Below are 13,525 nucleotides of genomic sequence, written 5' to 3'. Positions count from 1 at the left end.
AAGAAACGTTACTGTATGCGGACGCTTATGCCCTTATGCGGGAAAATGTCTGCAATAATCCGCAAGAAACGTTACTGTATGCGGACGCTTATGCCCTTATGCGGGAAAATGTCTGCAATAATCCGCAAGAAACTTCGCTGTATGCGGACGCTTATGCCCTTATGCGGGAAAATGTCTGCAATAATCCGCAAGAAACGTCACTGTATGCGAACGCTTATGCCCTTATGCGGGAAAATGTCTGCAATAATCCGCAAGAAACGTCACTGTATGCGAACGCTTATGCCCTTATGCGGGAAAATGTCTGCAATAATCCGCAAGAAACGTTACTGTATGCGAACGCTTATGTCCTTATGCGGGAAAATGTCTGCAATAATCCGCAAGAAACGTCACTGTATGCGAACGCTTATGCCCTTATGCGGGAAAATGTCTGCAATAATCCGCAAGAAACGTTACTGTATGCGGACGCTTATCCCCTTATGCGGGAAAATGTCTGCAATAATCCGCAAGAAACGTCACTGTATGCGAACGCTTATGCCCTTATGCGGGAAAATGTCTGCAATAATCCGCAAGAAACCTTACTGTATGCGGACGCTTATGCCCTTATGCGGGAAAATGTCTGCAATAATCCGCAAGAAACGTTACTGTATGCGAACGCTTATGCCCTTATGCGGGAAAATGTCTGCAATAATCCGCAAGAAACGTTACCATATGCGAACGCTTATGCCCTATGCGGGAAAATGTCTGCAATAATCCGCAAGAAACGTCAATGTATGCGGACGCTTATGCCCTTATGCGGGAAAATGTCTGCAATAATCCGCAAGAAACGTTACTGTATGCGAACGCTTATCCCCTTATGCGGGAAAATGTCTGCAATAATCCACAAGAAACGTTACTGTATGCGGACGCTTATGCCCTTATGCGGGAAAATGTCTGCAATAATCCACAAGAAACGTTACTGTAGGCGGACGCTTATGCCCTTATGCGGGAAAATGTCTGCAATAATCCGCAAGAAACTTCGCTGTATGCGGACGCTTATGCCCTTATGCGGGAAAATGTCTGCAATAATCCGCAAGAAACGTCGCTGTATGCGGACGCTTATGCCCTTATGCGGGAAAATGTCTGCAATAATCCGCAAGAAACGTTACTGTATGCGGACGCTTATGTCCTTATGCGGGAAAATGTCTGCAATAATCCGCAAGAAACGTCACTGTATGCGAACGCTTATGCCCTTATGCGGGAAAATGTCTGCAATAATCCGCAAGAAACGTCACTGTATGCGGACGCTTATGCCCTTATGCGGAAAAATGTCTGCAATAATCCGCAAGAAACTTCGCTGTATGCGGACGCTTATGCCCTTATGCGGGAAAATGTCTGCAATAATCCGCAAGAAACGTTACTGTATGCGGACGCTTATGCCCTTATGCGGAAAAATGTCTGCAATAATCCGCAAGAAACTTCGCTGTATGCGGACGCTTATGCCCTTATGCGGAAAAATGTCTGCAATAATCCGCAAGAAACGTCACTGTATGCGGACGCTTATGCCCTTATGCGGGAAAATGTCTGCAATAATCCGCAAGAAACGTTACTGTATGCGGACGCTTATCCCCTTATGCGGGAAAATGTCTGCAATAATCCGCAAGAAACGTCACTGTATGCGGACGCTTATGCCCTTATGCGGGAAAATGTCTGCAATAATCCGCAAGAAACGTTACTGTATGCGAACGCTTATCCCCTTATGCAGGAAAATGTCTGCAATAATCCACAAGAAACGTCACTGTATGCGAACGCTTATGCCCTTATGCGGGAAAATGTCTGCAATAATCCGCAAGAAACTTCGCTGTATGCGGACGCTTATGCCCTTATGCGGGAAAATGTCTGCAATAATCCGCAAGAAACGTTACTGTATGCGAACGCTTATGCCCTTATGCGGGAAAATGTCTGCAATAATCCGCAAGAAACGTTACTGTATGCGAACGCTTATCCCCTTATGCGGGAAAATGTCTGCAATAATCCGCAAGAAACGTCACTGTATGCGGACGCTTATGTCCTTATGCGGGAAAATGTCTGCAATAATCCGCAAGAAACGTTACTGTATGCGGACGCTTATGCCCTTATGCGGGAAAATGTCTGCAATAATCCGCAAGAAACTTTGCTGTATGCGGACGCTTATGCCCTTATGCGGGAAAATGTCTGCAATAATCGGCAAGAAACTTCGCTGTATGCGGACGCTTATGCCCTTATGCGGGAAAATGTCTGCAATAATCCGCAAGAAACGTTACTGTATGCGGACGCTTATGTCCTTATGCGGGAAAATGTCTGCAATAATCCGCAAGAAACGTTACTGTATGCGAACGCTTATGCCCTATGCGGGAAAATGTCTGCAATAATCCGCAAGAAACGTCAATGTATGCGGACGCTTATGCCCTTATGCGGGAAAATGTCTGCAATAATCCGCAAGAAACGTCACTGTATGCGAACGCTTATGCCCTTATGCGGGAAAATGTCTGCAATAATCCGCAAGAAACGTCACTGTATGCGGACGCTTATGCCCTTATGCGGGAAAATGTCTGCAATAATCCGCAAGAAACGTCACTGTATGCGAACGCTTATGCCCTTATGCGGGAAAATGTCTGCAATAATCCGCAAGAAACGTTACTGTATGCGGACGCTTATGCCCTTATGCGGGAAAATGTCTGCAATAATCCGCAAGAAACGTCACTGTATGCGAACGCTTATCCCCTTATGCGGGAAAATGTCTGCAATAATCCGCAAGAAACGTTACTGTATGCGGACGCTTATGCCCTTATGCGGGAAAATGTCTGCAATAATCCGCAAGAAACGTTACTGTATGCGAACGCTTATCCCCTTATGCGGGAAAATGTCTGCAATAATCCGCAAGAAACGTTACTGTATGCGAACGCTTATCCCCTTATGCGGGAAAATGTCTGCAATAATCCGCAAGAAACGTCACTATATGCGGACGCTTATGCCCTTATGCGGGAAAATGTCCGCAATAATCCGCAAGAAACGTTACTGTATGCGGACGCTTATCCCCTTATGCGGGAAAATGTCTGCAATAATCCGCAAGAAACGTCACTGTATGCGGACGCTTATGCCCTTATGCGGGAAAATGTCTGCAATAATCCGCAAGAAACGTCACTGTATGCGGACGCTTATGCCCTTATGCGGGAAAATGTCTGCAATAATCCGCAAGAAACGTCACTGTATGCGGACGCTTATGCCCTTATGCGGGAAAATGTCTGCAATAATCTGCAAGAAACGTCACTATATGCGAACGCTTATGCCCTTATGCGGAAAAATGTCTGCAATAATCCGCAAGAAACGTCACTGTATGCGGACGCTTATGCCCTTATGCGGGAAAATGTCTGCAATAATCCGCAAGAAACGTCACTATATGCGAACGCTTATGCCCTTATGCGGGAAAATGTCTGCAATAATCCGCAAGAAACGTTACTGTATGCGAACGCTTATGCCCTTATGCGGGAAAATGTCTGCAATAATCCGCAAGAAACGTTACTGTTTGCGAACGCTTATCCCCTTATGCGGGAAAATGTCTGCAATAATCCGCAAGAAACGTCACTGTATGCGGACGCTTATGTCCTTATGCGGGAAAATGTCTGCAATAATCCGCAAGAAACGTTACTGTATGCGGACGCTTATGCCCTTATGCGGGAAAATGTCTGCAATAATCCGCAAGAAACTTTGCTGTATGCGGACGCTTATGCCCTTATGCGGGAAAATGTCTGCAATAATCCGCAAGAAACTTCGCTGTATGCGGACGCTTATGCCCTTATGCGGGAAAATGTCTGCAATAATCCGCAAGAAACGTTACTGTATGCGGACGCTTATGTCCTTATGCGGGAAAATGTCTGCAATAATCCGCAAGAAACGTTACTGTATGCGAACGCTTATGCCCTATGCGGGAAAATGTCTGCAATAATCCGCAAGAAACGTCAATGTATGCGGACGCTTATGCCCTTATGCGGGAAAATGTCTGCAATAATCCGCAAGAAACGTCACTGTATGCGGACGCTTATGCCCTTATGCGGGAAAATGTCTGCAATAATCCGCAAGAAACGTTACTGTATGCGGACGCTTATGCCCTTATGCGGGAAAATGTCTGCAATAATCCGCAAGAAACGTCACTGTATGCGAACGCTTATCCCCTTATGCGGGAAAATGTCTGCAATAATCCGCAAGAAACGTTACTGTATGCGGACGCTTATGCCCTTATGCGGGAAAATGTCTGCAATAATCCGCAAGAAACGTTACTGTATGCAAACGCTTATCCCCTTATGCGGGAAAATGTCTGCAATAATCCGCAAGAAACGTTACTGTATGCGAACGCTTATCCCCTTATGCGGGAAAATGTCTGCAATAATCCGCAAGAAACGTTACTGTATGCGGACGCTTATGCCCTTATGCGGGAAAATGTCCGCAATAATCCGCAAGAAACGTTACTGTATGCGGACGCTTATGCCCTTATGCGGGAAAATGTCTGCAATAATCCGCAAGAAACGTTACTGTATGCGGACGCTTATCCCCTTATGCGGGAAAATGTCTGCAATAATCCGCAAGAAACGTCACTGTATGCGGACGCTTATGCCCTTATGCGGGAAAATGTCTGCAATAATCCGCAAGAAACGTTACTGTATGCGGACGCTTATGCCCTTATGCGGGAAAATGTCTGCAATAATCCGCAAGAAACGTCACTATATGCGGACGCTTATGCCCTTATGCGGGAAAATGTCTGCAATAATCTGCAAGAAACGTCACTATATGCGAACGCTTATGCCCTTATGCGGAAAAATGTCTGCAATAATCCGCAAGAAACGTCACTGTATGCGGACGCTTATGCCCTTATGCGGGAAAATGTCTGCAATAATCCGCAAGAAACGTCACTGTATGCGGACGCTTATGTCCTTATGCGGGAAAATGTCTGCAATAATCCGCAAGAAACGTTACTGTATGCGAACGCTTATGCCCTATGCGGGAAAATGTCTGCAATAATCCGCAAGAAACGTCAATGTATGCGGACGCTTATGCCCTTATGCGGGAAAATGTCTGCAATAATCCGCAAGAAACGTCACTGTATGCGGACGCTTATGCCCTTATGCGGGAAAATGTCTGCAATAATCCGCAAGAAACGTTACTGTATGCGGACGCTTATGCCCTTATGCGGGAAAATGTCTGCAATAATCCGCAAGAAACGTCACTGTATGCGAACGCTTATCCCCTTATGCGGGAAAATGTCTGCAATAATCCGCAAGAAACGTTACTGTATGCGGACGCTTATGCCCTTATGCGGGAAAATGTCTGCAATAATCCGCAAGAAACGTTACTGTATGCAAACGCTTATCCCCTTATGCGGGAAAATGTCTGCAATAATCCGCAAGAAACGTTACTGTATGCGAACGCTTATCCCCTTATGCGGGAAAATGTCTGCAATAATCCGCAAGAAACGTCAATGTATGCGGACGCTTATGCCCTTATGCGGGAAAATGTCTGCAATAATCCGCAAGAAACGTCACTGTATGCGGACGCTTATGCCCTTATGCGGGAAAATGTCTGCAATAATCCGCAAGAAACGTTACTGTATGCGGACGCTTATGCCCTTATGCGGGAAAATGTCTGCAATAATCCGCAAGAAACGTCACTATATGCGGACGCTTATGCCCTTATGCGGGAAAATGTCTGCAATAATCCGCAAGAAACGTTACTGTATGCAAACGCTTATCCCCTTATGCGGGAAAATGTCTGCAATAATCCGCAAGAAACGTTACTGTATGCGAACGCTTATCCCCTTATGCGGGAAAATGTCTGCAATAATCCGCAAGAAACGTTACTGTATGCGGACGCTTATGCCCTTATGCGGAAAAATGTCTGCAATAATCCGCAAGAAACGTCACTGTATGCGGACGCTTATGCCCTTATGCGGGAAAATGTCTGCAATAATCCGCAAGAAACGTCACTGTATGCGGACGCTTATGTCCTTATGCGGGAAAATGTCTGCAATAATCCGCAAGAAACGTTACTGTATGCGAACGCTTATGCCCTATGCGGGAAAATGTCTGCAATAATCCGCAAGAAACGTCAATGTATGCGGACGCTTATGCCCTTATGCGGGAAAATGTCTGCAATAATCCGCAAGAAACGTCACTGTATGCGGACGCTTATGCCCTTATGCGGGAAAATGTCTGCAATAATCCGCAAGAAACGTTACTGTATGCGGACGCTTATGCCCTTATGCGGGAAAATGTCTGCAATAATCCGCAAGAAACGTCACTGTATGCGAACGCTTATCCCCTTATGCGGGAAAATGTCTGCAATAATCCGCAAGAAACGTTACTGTATGCGGACGCTTATGCCCTTATGCGGGAAAATGTCTGCAATAATCCGCAAGAAACGTTACTGTATGCAAACGCTTATCCCCTTATGCGGGAAAATGTCTGCAATAATCCGCAAGAAACGTTACTGTATGCAAACGCTTATCCCCTTATGCGGGAAAATGTCTGCAATAATCCGCAAGAAACGTTACTGTATGCGAACGCTTATCCCCTTATGCGGGAAAATGTCTGCAATAATCCGCAAGAAACGTTACTGTATGCGGACGCTTATGCCCTTATGCGGGAAAATGTCCGCAATAATCCGCAAGAAACGTTACTGTATGCGGACGCTTATGCCCTTATGCGGGAAAATGTCTGCAATAATCCGCAAGAAACGTTACTGTATGCGGACGCTTATCCCCTTATGCGGGAAAATGTCTGCAATAATCCGCAAGAAACGTCACTGTATGCGGACGCTTATGCCCTTATGCGGGAAAATGTCTGCAATAATCCGCAAGAAACGTTACTGTATGCGGACGCTTATGCCCTTATGCGGGAAAATGTCTGCAATAATCCGCAAGAAACGTCACTATATGCGGACGCTTATGCCCTTATGCGGGAAAATGTCTGCAATAATCTGCAAGAAACGTCACTATATGCGAACGCTTATGCCCTTATGCGGAAAAATGTCTGCAATAATCCGCAAGAAACGTCACTGTATGCGGACGCTTATGCCCTTATGCGGGAAAATGTCTGCAATAATCCGCAAGAAACGTCACTATATGCGAACGCTTATGCCCTTATGCGGGAAAATGTCTGCAATAATCCGCAAGAAACGTTACTGTATGCGGACGCTTATGTCCTTATGCGGGAAAATGTCTGCAATAATCCGCAAGAAACTTCGCTGTATGCGAACGCTTATGCCCTTATGCGGGAAAATGTCAGCAGTAATCCGCTAATACATGCGTATAGACGCAGTTACCGCACGCGTATGGTACTACGACTACGCGGAAATACGTACGCGATGAACTACGAATTTAACGCGAAATCAACGGGCATTAGGTGAAAATTAACGCGAGAATATTCGATCGAAAATTCGCCCGTCGAAATGAAAATTTGGCGAAAATAATTTTTGCATTTTCGCTCATCACTGGACCTAATGATAAGTACAACACTCTGGCAGATCAATCAGTGTATTCCTCAGTCCAGTGATGTGACAGAGAGTGCAGTTCCGGATTCCTCCGCTGTCTCCTGACCGGCAAGCAGCCTCCAGTGTGCTCAGCTAATCTGCCTCTCTCTCTCACAGAGCCCATCCTGACCTCTGCGCAGAGCTGCCTGCCTGGTGCTCAGCATCGCTCTCAGCCGCTTTGGCTTTAACCTCCTGCTTCCCAAACCACAGAAAAAAATCAACTTGCTCGCCTTCTGCTCGCTTCCAAAATGGGAAGATTTTGCACCCAATCAGGAGCCCAGGCAGCCCAGCCAATCGGCAGCCGGGTTACATCCTGACTCGTGCTCCTCAATTTCAAGGTTTCCTTGGCTGGGAATCAGTCATGTAAGGAGGCTGTTTCTACCTTCCTCGCTTCTCTCCCTTTTTTTTTTTTCCTTCCTTGCACGAATGCTTGCCTGGAAGATGGTAATTGCACAGAAAGCTGAGCCAGGGCTGGGAAAAGGGGGGCTGAGAGCTATAGAAAAATAAAGGCTCCCTTCTTCTCCCTCTCCCCCTCTCTAGTAACCTGGCAACACAGATTCAAGCAAAGCCACACACTTCTCCTTCCATTGCATCTTGTCACCTCTAGCCGCTGCTGCAGGCGCATCGCGGATCAAGGTGCTCCGGCTGCCTCCATCGGACGTGACAAATGCCTTTCAATTAGCCTCCGTCATCGTCCCCCCGGGGCCGTCAATTAAGCCGTAAAAGTTCACCGGGGTTCGTCTCTTCGGCTTCTCATGAGGCGGGGATGCCGTTGGATGCGGCCGCTGCACGCTGGATGCCGTCCGGGAGGTCTGGAGCAAATTCAGCGGCGCCTGCTCTTCCCGTAGTGTGACGACCGGGGCGCCAACCCAGCAGAAAAAAAGGAACATGAGGAGATTTATCTATTGCAAAGTGGTCCTGGCCACGTCGCTGGTGTGGGTGCTGGTGGACGTTTTCCTGCTCCTCTACTTCAGCGAATGCAGCAAATGTGATGACCGGAAGGACCGATCTCTCCTGCCGGCGCTGAGGGGTAAGCCTGTCTGCTCATTATCTGCATGCAAGCGGGCGCCGGTGCCTCTCCTGCGCTTCAGGTGACACCGGTGACATTGGCGCACACCTTGTGCAGAATGCAGAATATTCCCCCTGCGCGGGAAAGCACAGCTCTGAAGTCAACTTATAGCGTTCATTGTTCATGCTGTGAACACTTCAGAAAACACCTTCTTCCTTCAGGAGTTTCTAGTTGCTTAACCCCCCTCTGCTGGGCAACTATTAACCACCAGTGGAAGGAACTAATAACCCCCCCCTTTTTTTCGGTGCGCAACTAATAACCCCCCTCCTTGGTGCGCATCTAATAACCCCCCCGGAGGGAACTAATACTCCCCCCCCCCCCCTGGTGGGCAACTAATAACCCCCCCTGGAGAAAACTAATTCACTCCCCCATCCTTGGTGGGCAACTGATAGTGCCCCCTAGAGGGAACTAATAACCCCCCCCCCCCCGGAGGGAACTAATTCCCCCCCCCCCCAGTTCCCAGGAGGGAACTAATAAGTAATAACCCCCCTGGAGGGAACTAATAAGTAATAACCCCTGGTGGGAACTAAATCCCCCCTCTTCATGGTGGGCAACTAATTACCCACCCTGGAGGACACTAATAACCCCTTCTTGGTGGGCAACGAATAACCCCCCCCCCTTTTCAAAGGCAACTAAAAAGTCCCTAGAGGACCCTATTACCTTCTCCTTGGTGGGTAACTAATACCCCCCCCCTCCCCTTTGAAAGGCAACTAATACCCCAGACCCCCCCCCCCCCCCGTGGACAAATAATAACCGTGTAAATGTATGCTGCTTTGATAAGTGTGCTAGAATGTTGGAACACCATCACTCAATGGTCTGAGCACTTTTGTCATGTTTGAGAACAATAGTGAGGATGATTCGCAAAGCTTTTTCACCTGATTTCACCTTATCTATGTTATCTATATTACATTTTTAAGCTCCCAAAAAGCAAAAAAAAATAACTTAAGTAATATTCAAATGAAGTTAAAGGGAACCTGAGGTGAGAGGTATATGGAGGCTGCCATATTTATTTCCTTTTAAACAATACCAGTTACCTGGCTGTCCTGCAAATCCTCTGCCTCTAATACTTTAAGCCATCGACCCTGAACAAGCATCAGGTACTCTGACTCATCTGACTCAGGTCTTTCTGGATTAGCCTCATGCTTGTTCCAGGGTTTTGACTCAGACACTACTTATGCCAGAAGATCAACAAGACAGCCAAGCAACAGGCATTGTTTACAAGGGAATACATATGGCAGCCTCCATATCCCTCTCACTTTAGATTCGCTTTAATCAGGAGCAACTTACTTTGAGTAACCTTTTTGTGCGTTAATTATTATTATTTAGTATTTATATAGCGCTGGCATCTTCCGCAGCGTTGTACAGAGTCCATAGTCTTAACTGTCCCTCAGAGGGGTTCACAATCTACTCCCTACCATATGTCTATGTATGTATCGTGTAGTGTATGTATCGTAGTCTGGGGCCAATTTAGGGGGTAGCCTAATCACTTATCTGTATGCTTTTGGAATGTGAGAGGTAACCAGAGTGACTGGAGGAAACCCATGCAGACATGGGGAGAATATACATACTCCATGCAGATATGACCCTGGTCAAGATTTGAACCAAAGACCCAGCGCTGCAAGTTGAGAGTGCTAACCATTACATCACTGTAATGTGGCATAATAGTTAGCACTCAGAAATACAGGTTAGGTAAAAAATAAGATATCTATGAGAAGTTTTGTAAATTGACTTCAATATTATAGGGTAAAAACACAGAGAAAGAAAGAGGGATATCACTATTAGGCCTGTATTAAGAGCTAGTTTATAGGGATTCCTAAACATTCTGCGTTGAAGGTTGCGTTTTAAGTGAAATTACAGTTTTGTGAGAAAACAATTGCTGCCTTATTTGTGCTACACGGGTCTTGCTGGGATATGAATGTTGTTGAACTTTACAGTTTGCAGCCAGGTATACATTTTATAAACCTGACCACAAGCAAAAATTGCTCATTTTTAAGAAGGAGAGGTGAAGGGGTTAACATGACAATGGTATTCTGTTCAGAACACAGACTCACCCAAAAGGAACCCGCAGTGTAAAACCAGTCCTACTGCTCTGGTCGGTAAGATCTAAATTACATACCAACTAATCTTGTCAGAATTTTGTCAGAAACACCTGATCTGTGGCATGCTTGTTCAGGGTCTATGGCTTAAAGTATAAAGCCCCAGCTACACCATACAATTTTTTGTCCGTTTCGATTTATTGATCCGACATGTCCGATCGGGATTTCATTCGATTCAATTTGCCATTGAAGCCCCAGGTAAGTGTCTGTTTTTATTGTCAACACCTCCCTCCCCCAGAGGACCCCTTTAAAAGAAAAACATTTTTGTTACAGTTGATACAAATTCTGCAACATATCTGCAGTGTCTTCTTCCTGCTTTCATGGAAGCAGACATATTTTTAACATCCTGTGCTTATAAATGAGCTGCTCTGCCATATAGTTATTTTGGCTGAAAAAAGACATACGTCCATCGAGTTCAACCAGTACATGGCAGAGGAGATTCCTGAGAGGAAACAGCTGAGACATCAAATTACAGTTGTGATTAGTTACAGATGAGGGGGAATTAGACAGATTAAACTCTCTAAATACATACAGGGTGCATTTCTCGGTTTTCTTTCTGTCCTGTTTAAGAATTCAGGTCCACTGAGCTTGATATGAGTATTATATTATTAATAGTATAAAATAGTAATATCAGCTACTGGAGCCAAACTCATTAGCATCCATGTCAGTAGCATAACAGAGCCAGCTATACAGATAAATCAAAAGTACAAAGTCTTTTATTTTTTTCACTTGAAAAAAAAAAATTGAAAAATCTATAAATAGAAAAAACTTTTTAAAAATGCTCCATAAAAGCCTGTTAGCCTGTTGCTTGAGCAGAATGTACATAATTATATCTGGATACTTATTACTGGCACATGATTAAAGTGATATTTTAACCAGGTGTTCACAGACCAAACAATTACACAATGGTGTTCTCCAAGGTGATGCAGGGACTGTGAAAAGTTTACATAGTAATCAAGTACATTTGTATGCAATAGTTAGCATTATTCCGTACTTCCCAACCTGTTTCGCCAGCAAGGCTTCGTTCTTGAGAGAGCACTGCAGCTGCAAGAATTTTTACTGAACCACATGCACCTCTTTCACCCAATGCAAAATAAATCCATCAGAATGTCATGGAAAGTCTGCCTAATGCTACATGTACACACTAGATTGTTACTACATTGGGGGATTGCCCGTCCCAGGCACTAGTAAGCATCTGGCTGATTAACAGGAGCAGCTGAGGCCTTACTAACGCTACCAATCACGTTCGGATACCAGAGCCAAATAAAGCTAATGAAATGGGGGGAGCAGATAAACACTCTCACCTGTCCTGATGCCCACCGCTCCCCCCAATCTCCCTGGGGCATCAGGACAGGTGATAGTATATGTCTGCTCCCCGTTTCTCTAGCTTTATTCGGCTCATGGTATCTTTTAACTAGTTGCCGACTGCTCCACGCCAATTGGCATGAAGTCCTGAGAGAGGAGATTGCAGGGTATCACACATGCCAAAGCGTGCGCATTCCCGCTTGAATGACGGTGCTTCGCTCCGTCATCAATCTCCCAGCGACGATCGCCGCTAGGAGACTGTTAGACGCCGTCTATTTACATTGTACAGTGCTGTGATCTATGGCAGCACTCTACTGGGGACAGCGGTGTCACTCAGATGGAGAGGCACAAGAGTGATCGGCTCTCATAGGCTGATGCCTACAGTATGACAGCCGATCGCAGTGATTGGCGGGGGGAGGGAGGAGCTACAATAAAAAAAGTAAAATGTATTTTAAAAAAATACAATAAAATTAAAAAAAAACAAATGCCTGCAGCAGCGATCAGAGCCCACCAACAGAAAGCTCTGTTTTTGGGCAGAAAGGGGGGGGGGGGGGGGGTGTAAATCACTTGTATGCTGAGTTGTACGGCCCTGCAGCTAGCCCTTAAAGCTGCAGTGGCCTGAATTGTAAAAAAAATAGCCTGGTCACTAGGGGGGTGTAAGCCTGTTGTCTTTAAGTGGTTAAAGTGGACCTAAACTCTTGCACAGGAGACAAGGGAAACACAGAGAAATCCACCCTGTGTGTGTTTGCAGAGAACAGCCTTTCTAATTCTCCCTTATCAGCAAGTGTAATTTGAGCTGTCAGCTGTCCGACGACTCTACCGAGTTCTGTGCTAATATGAAAACACAGGAAGTTAACCCTTTCTGTGCTCCCAGGAAAACAGGAAGCAAACATTCCACAAGATCTCTTTGGGAGCTCTATAAGCTATAACAAAGAAATGTCTTTTCTTTAAAGGTTATTATGCTGCTGCCTATCTTTTAGAGCAGAGAGGAAGTTCTGAGCGAAGCAGGTGGTTTCGGAAGTCAGTACCGAGCACCTAAGCTGGGCGCCGCTAATATAGCATGCGGGGTGTGTAAGGGTTCCGGTATCCGTGATCGCTGGACAATGAATTCCTTCTCTCTCCGAGTTGCTATGACTATGTAATATTTAACACTGCCTTGGATTTAAGTGGCAGCGGGGTAAGTTGCCATTCGGCTCGCCCTGCGCCCAACTCACCGGTGACGTATACGTAAACCGTTCTGAGTTTAGATCCGCTATCTCGCTACCTACCACTAGTACCTATCACTACCCACCACAAGATGCTTAATATCTCTACCAGCCTACCACTAACATTTACTGATCCCTGCCCAATATCTCTAGAAAGTGGTTGGCTTAGTATTGTTCAGTAGAACTGTGGTAACATGCCTAAATTATGCTAACAAGTCTCTTACTAGTCCCTGTTTTGGAAGGATAGTACCTCTTGTGGAATGAAATCCTCCTGTCCCTCTTTCTTCCCTGTGGCAATTGTTCCCCTTGCCTCT

General features: G+C 45.7%; 1 protein-coding gene across 6 annotated transcripts in view; it reads left to right on the top strand.

Moving 5' to 3' along the window:
• The first annotated feature begins 7,681 nt into the window (after window positions 1-7,681).
• Window positions 7,682-13,525, top strand: part of GALNT13 (polypeptide N-acetylgalactosaminyltransferase 13) — a 391,024-nt gene continuing 385,180 nt past the window's right edge. For 3 of the 6 annotated variants that reach the window (XM_068245768.1, XM_068245771.1, XM_068245770.1), the window contains exon 1: window positions 7,684-8,566. In XM_068245768.1, coding sequence (XP_068101869.1) covers window positions 8,425-8,566 — 142 coding nt within the window. In that variant the 5' untranslated portion in view covers window positions 7,684-8,424. Of the gene's footprint in view, window positions 8,567-13,525 lie in introns of all 6 variants that reach the window. The other 3 variants (XM_068245766.1, XM_068245767.1, XM_068245769.1) reach the window with 3 other exon arrangements.

This window comes from Hyperolius riggenbachi, chromosome 7 (assembly GCF_040937935.1).
Source record: "Hyperolius riggenbachi isolate aHypRig1 chromosome 7, aHypRig1.pri, whole genome shotgun sequence".
NCBI lineage: Eukaryota > Metazoa > Chordata > Amphibia > Anura > Hyperoliidae > Hyperolius > Hyperolius riggenbachi.
Note: the sequence above shows the minus strand (reverse complement) of the source record. Positions and strands in the feature narration are given on the sequence as shown.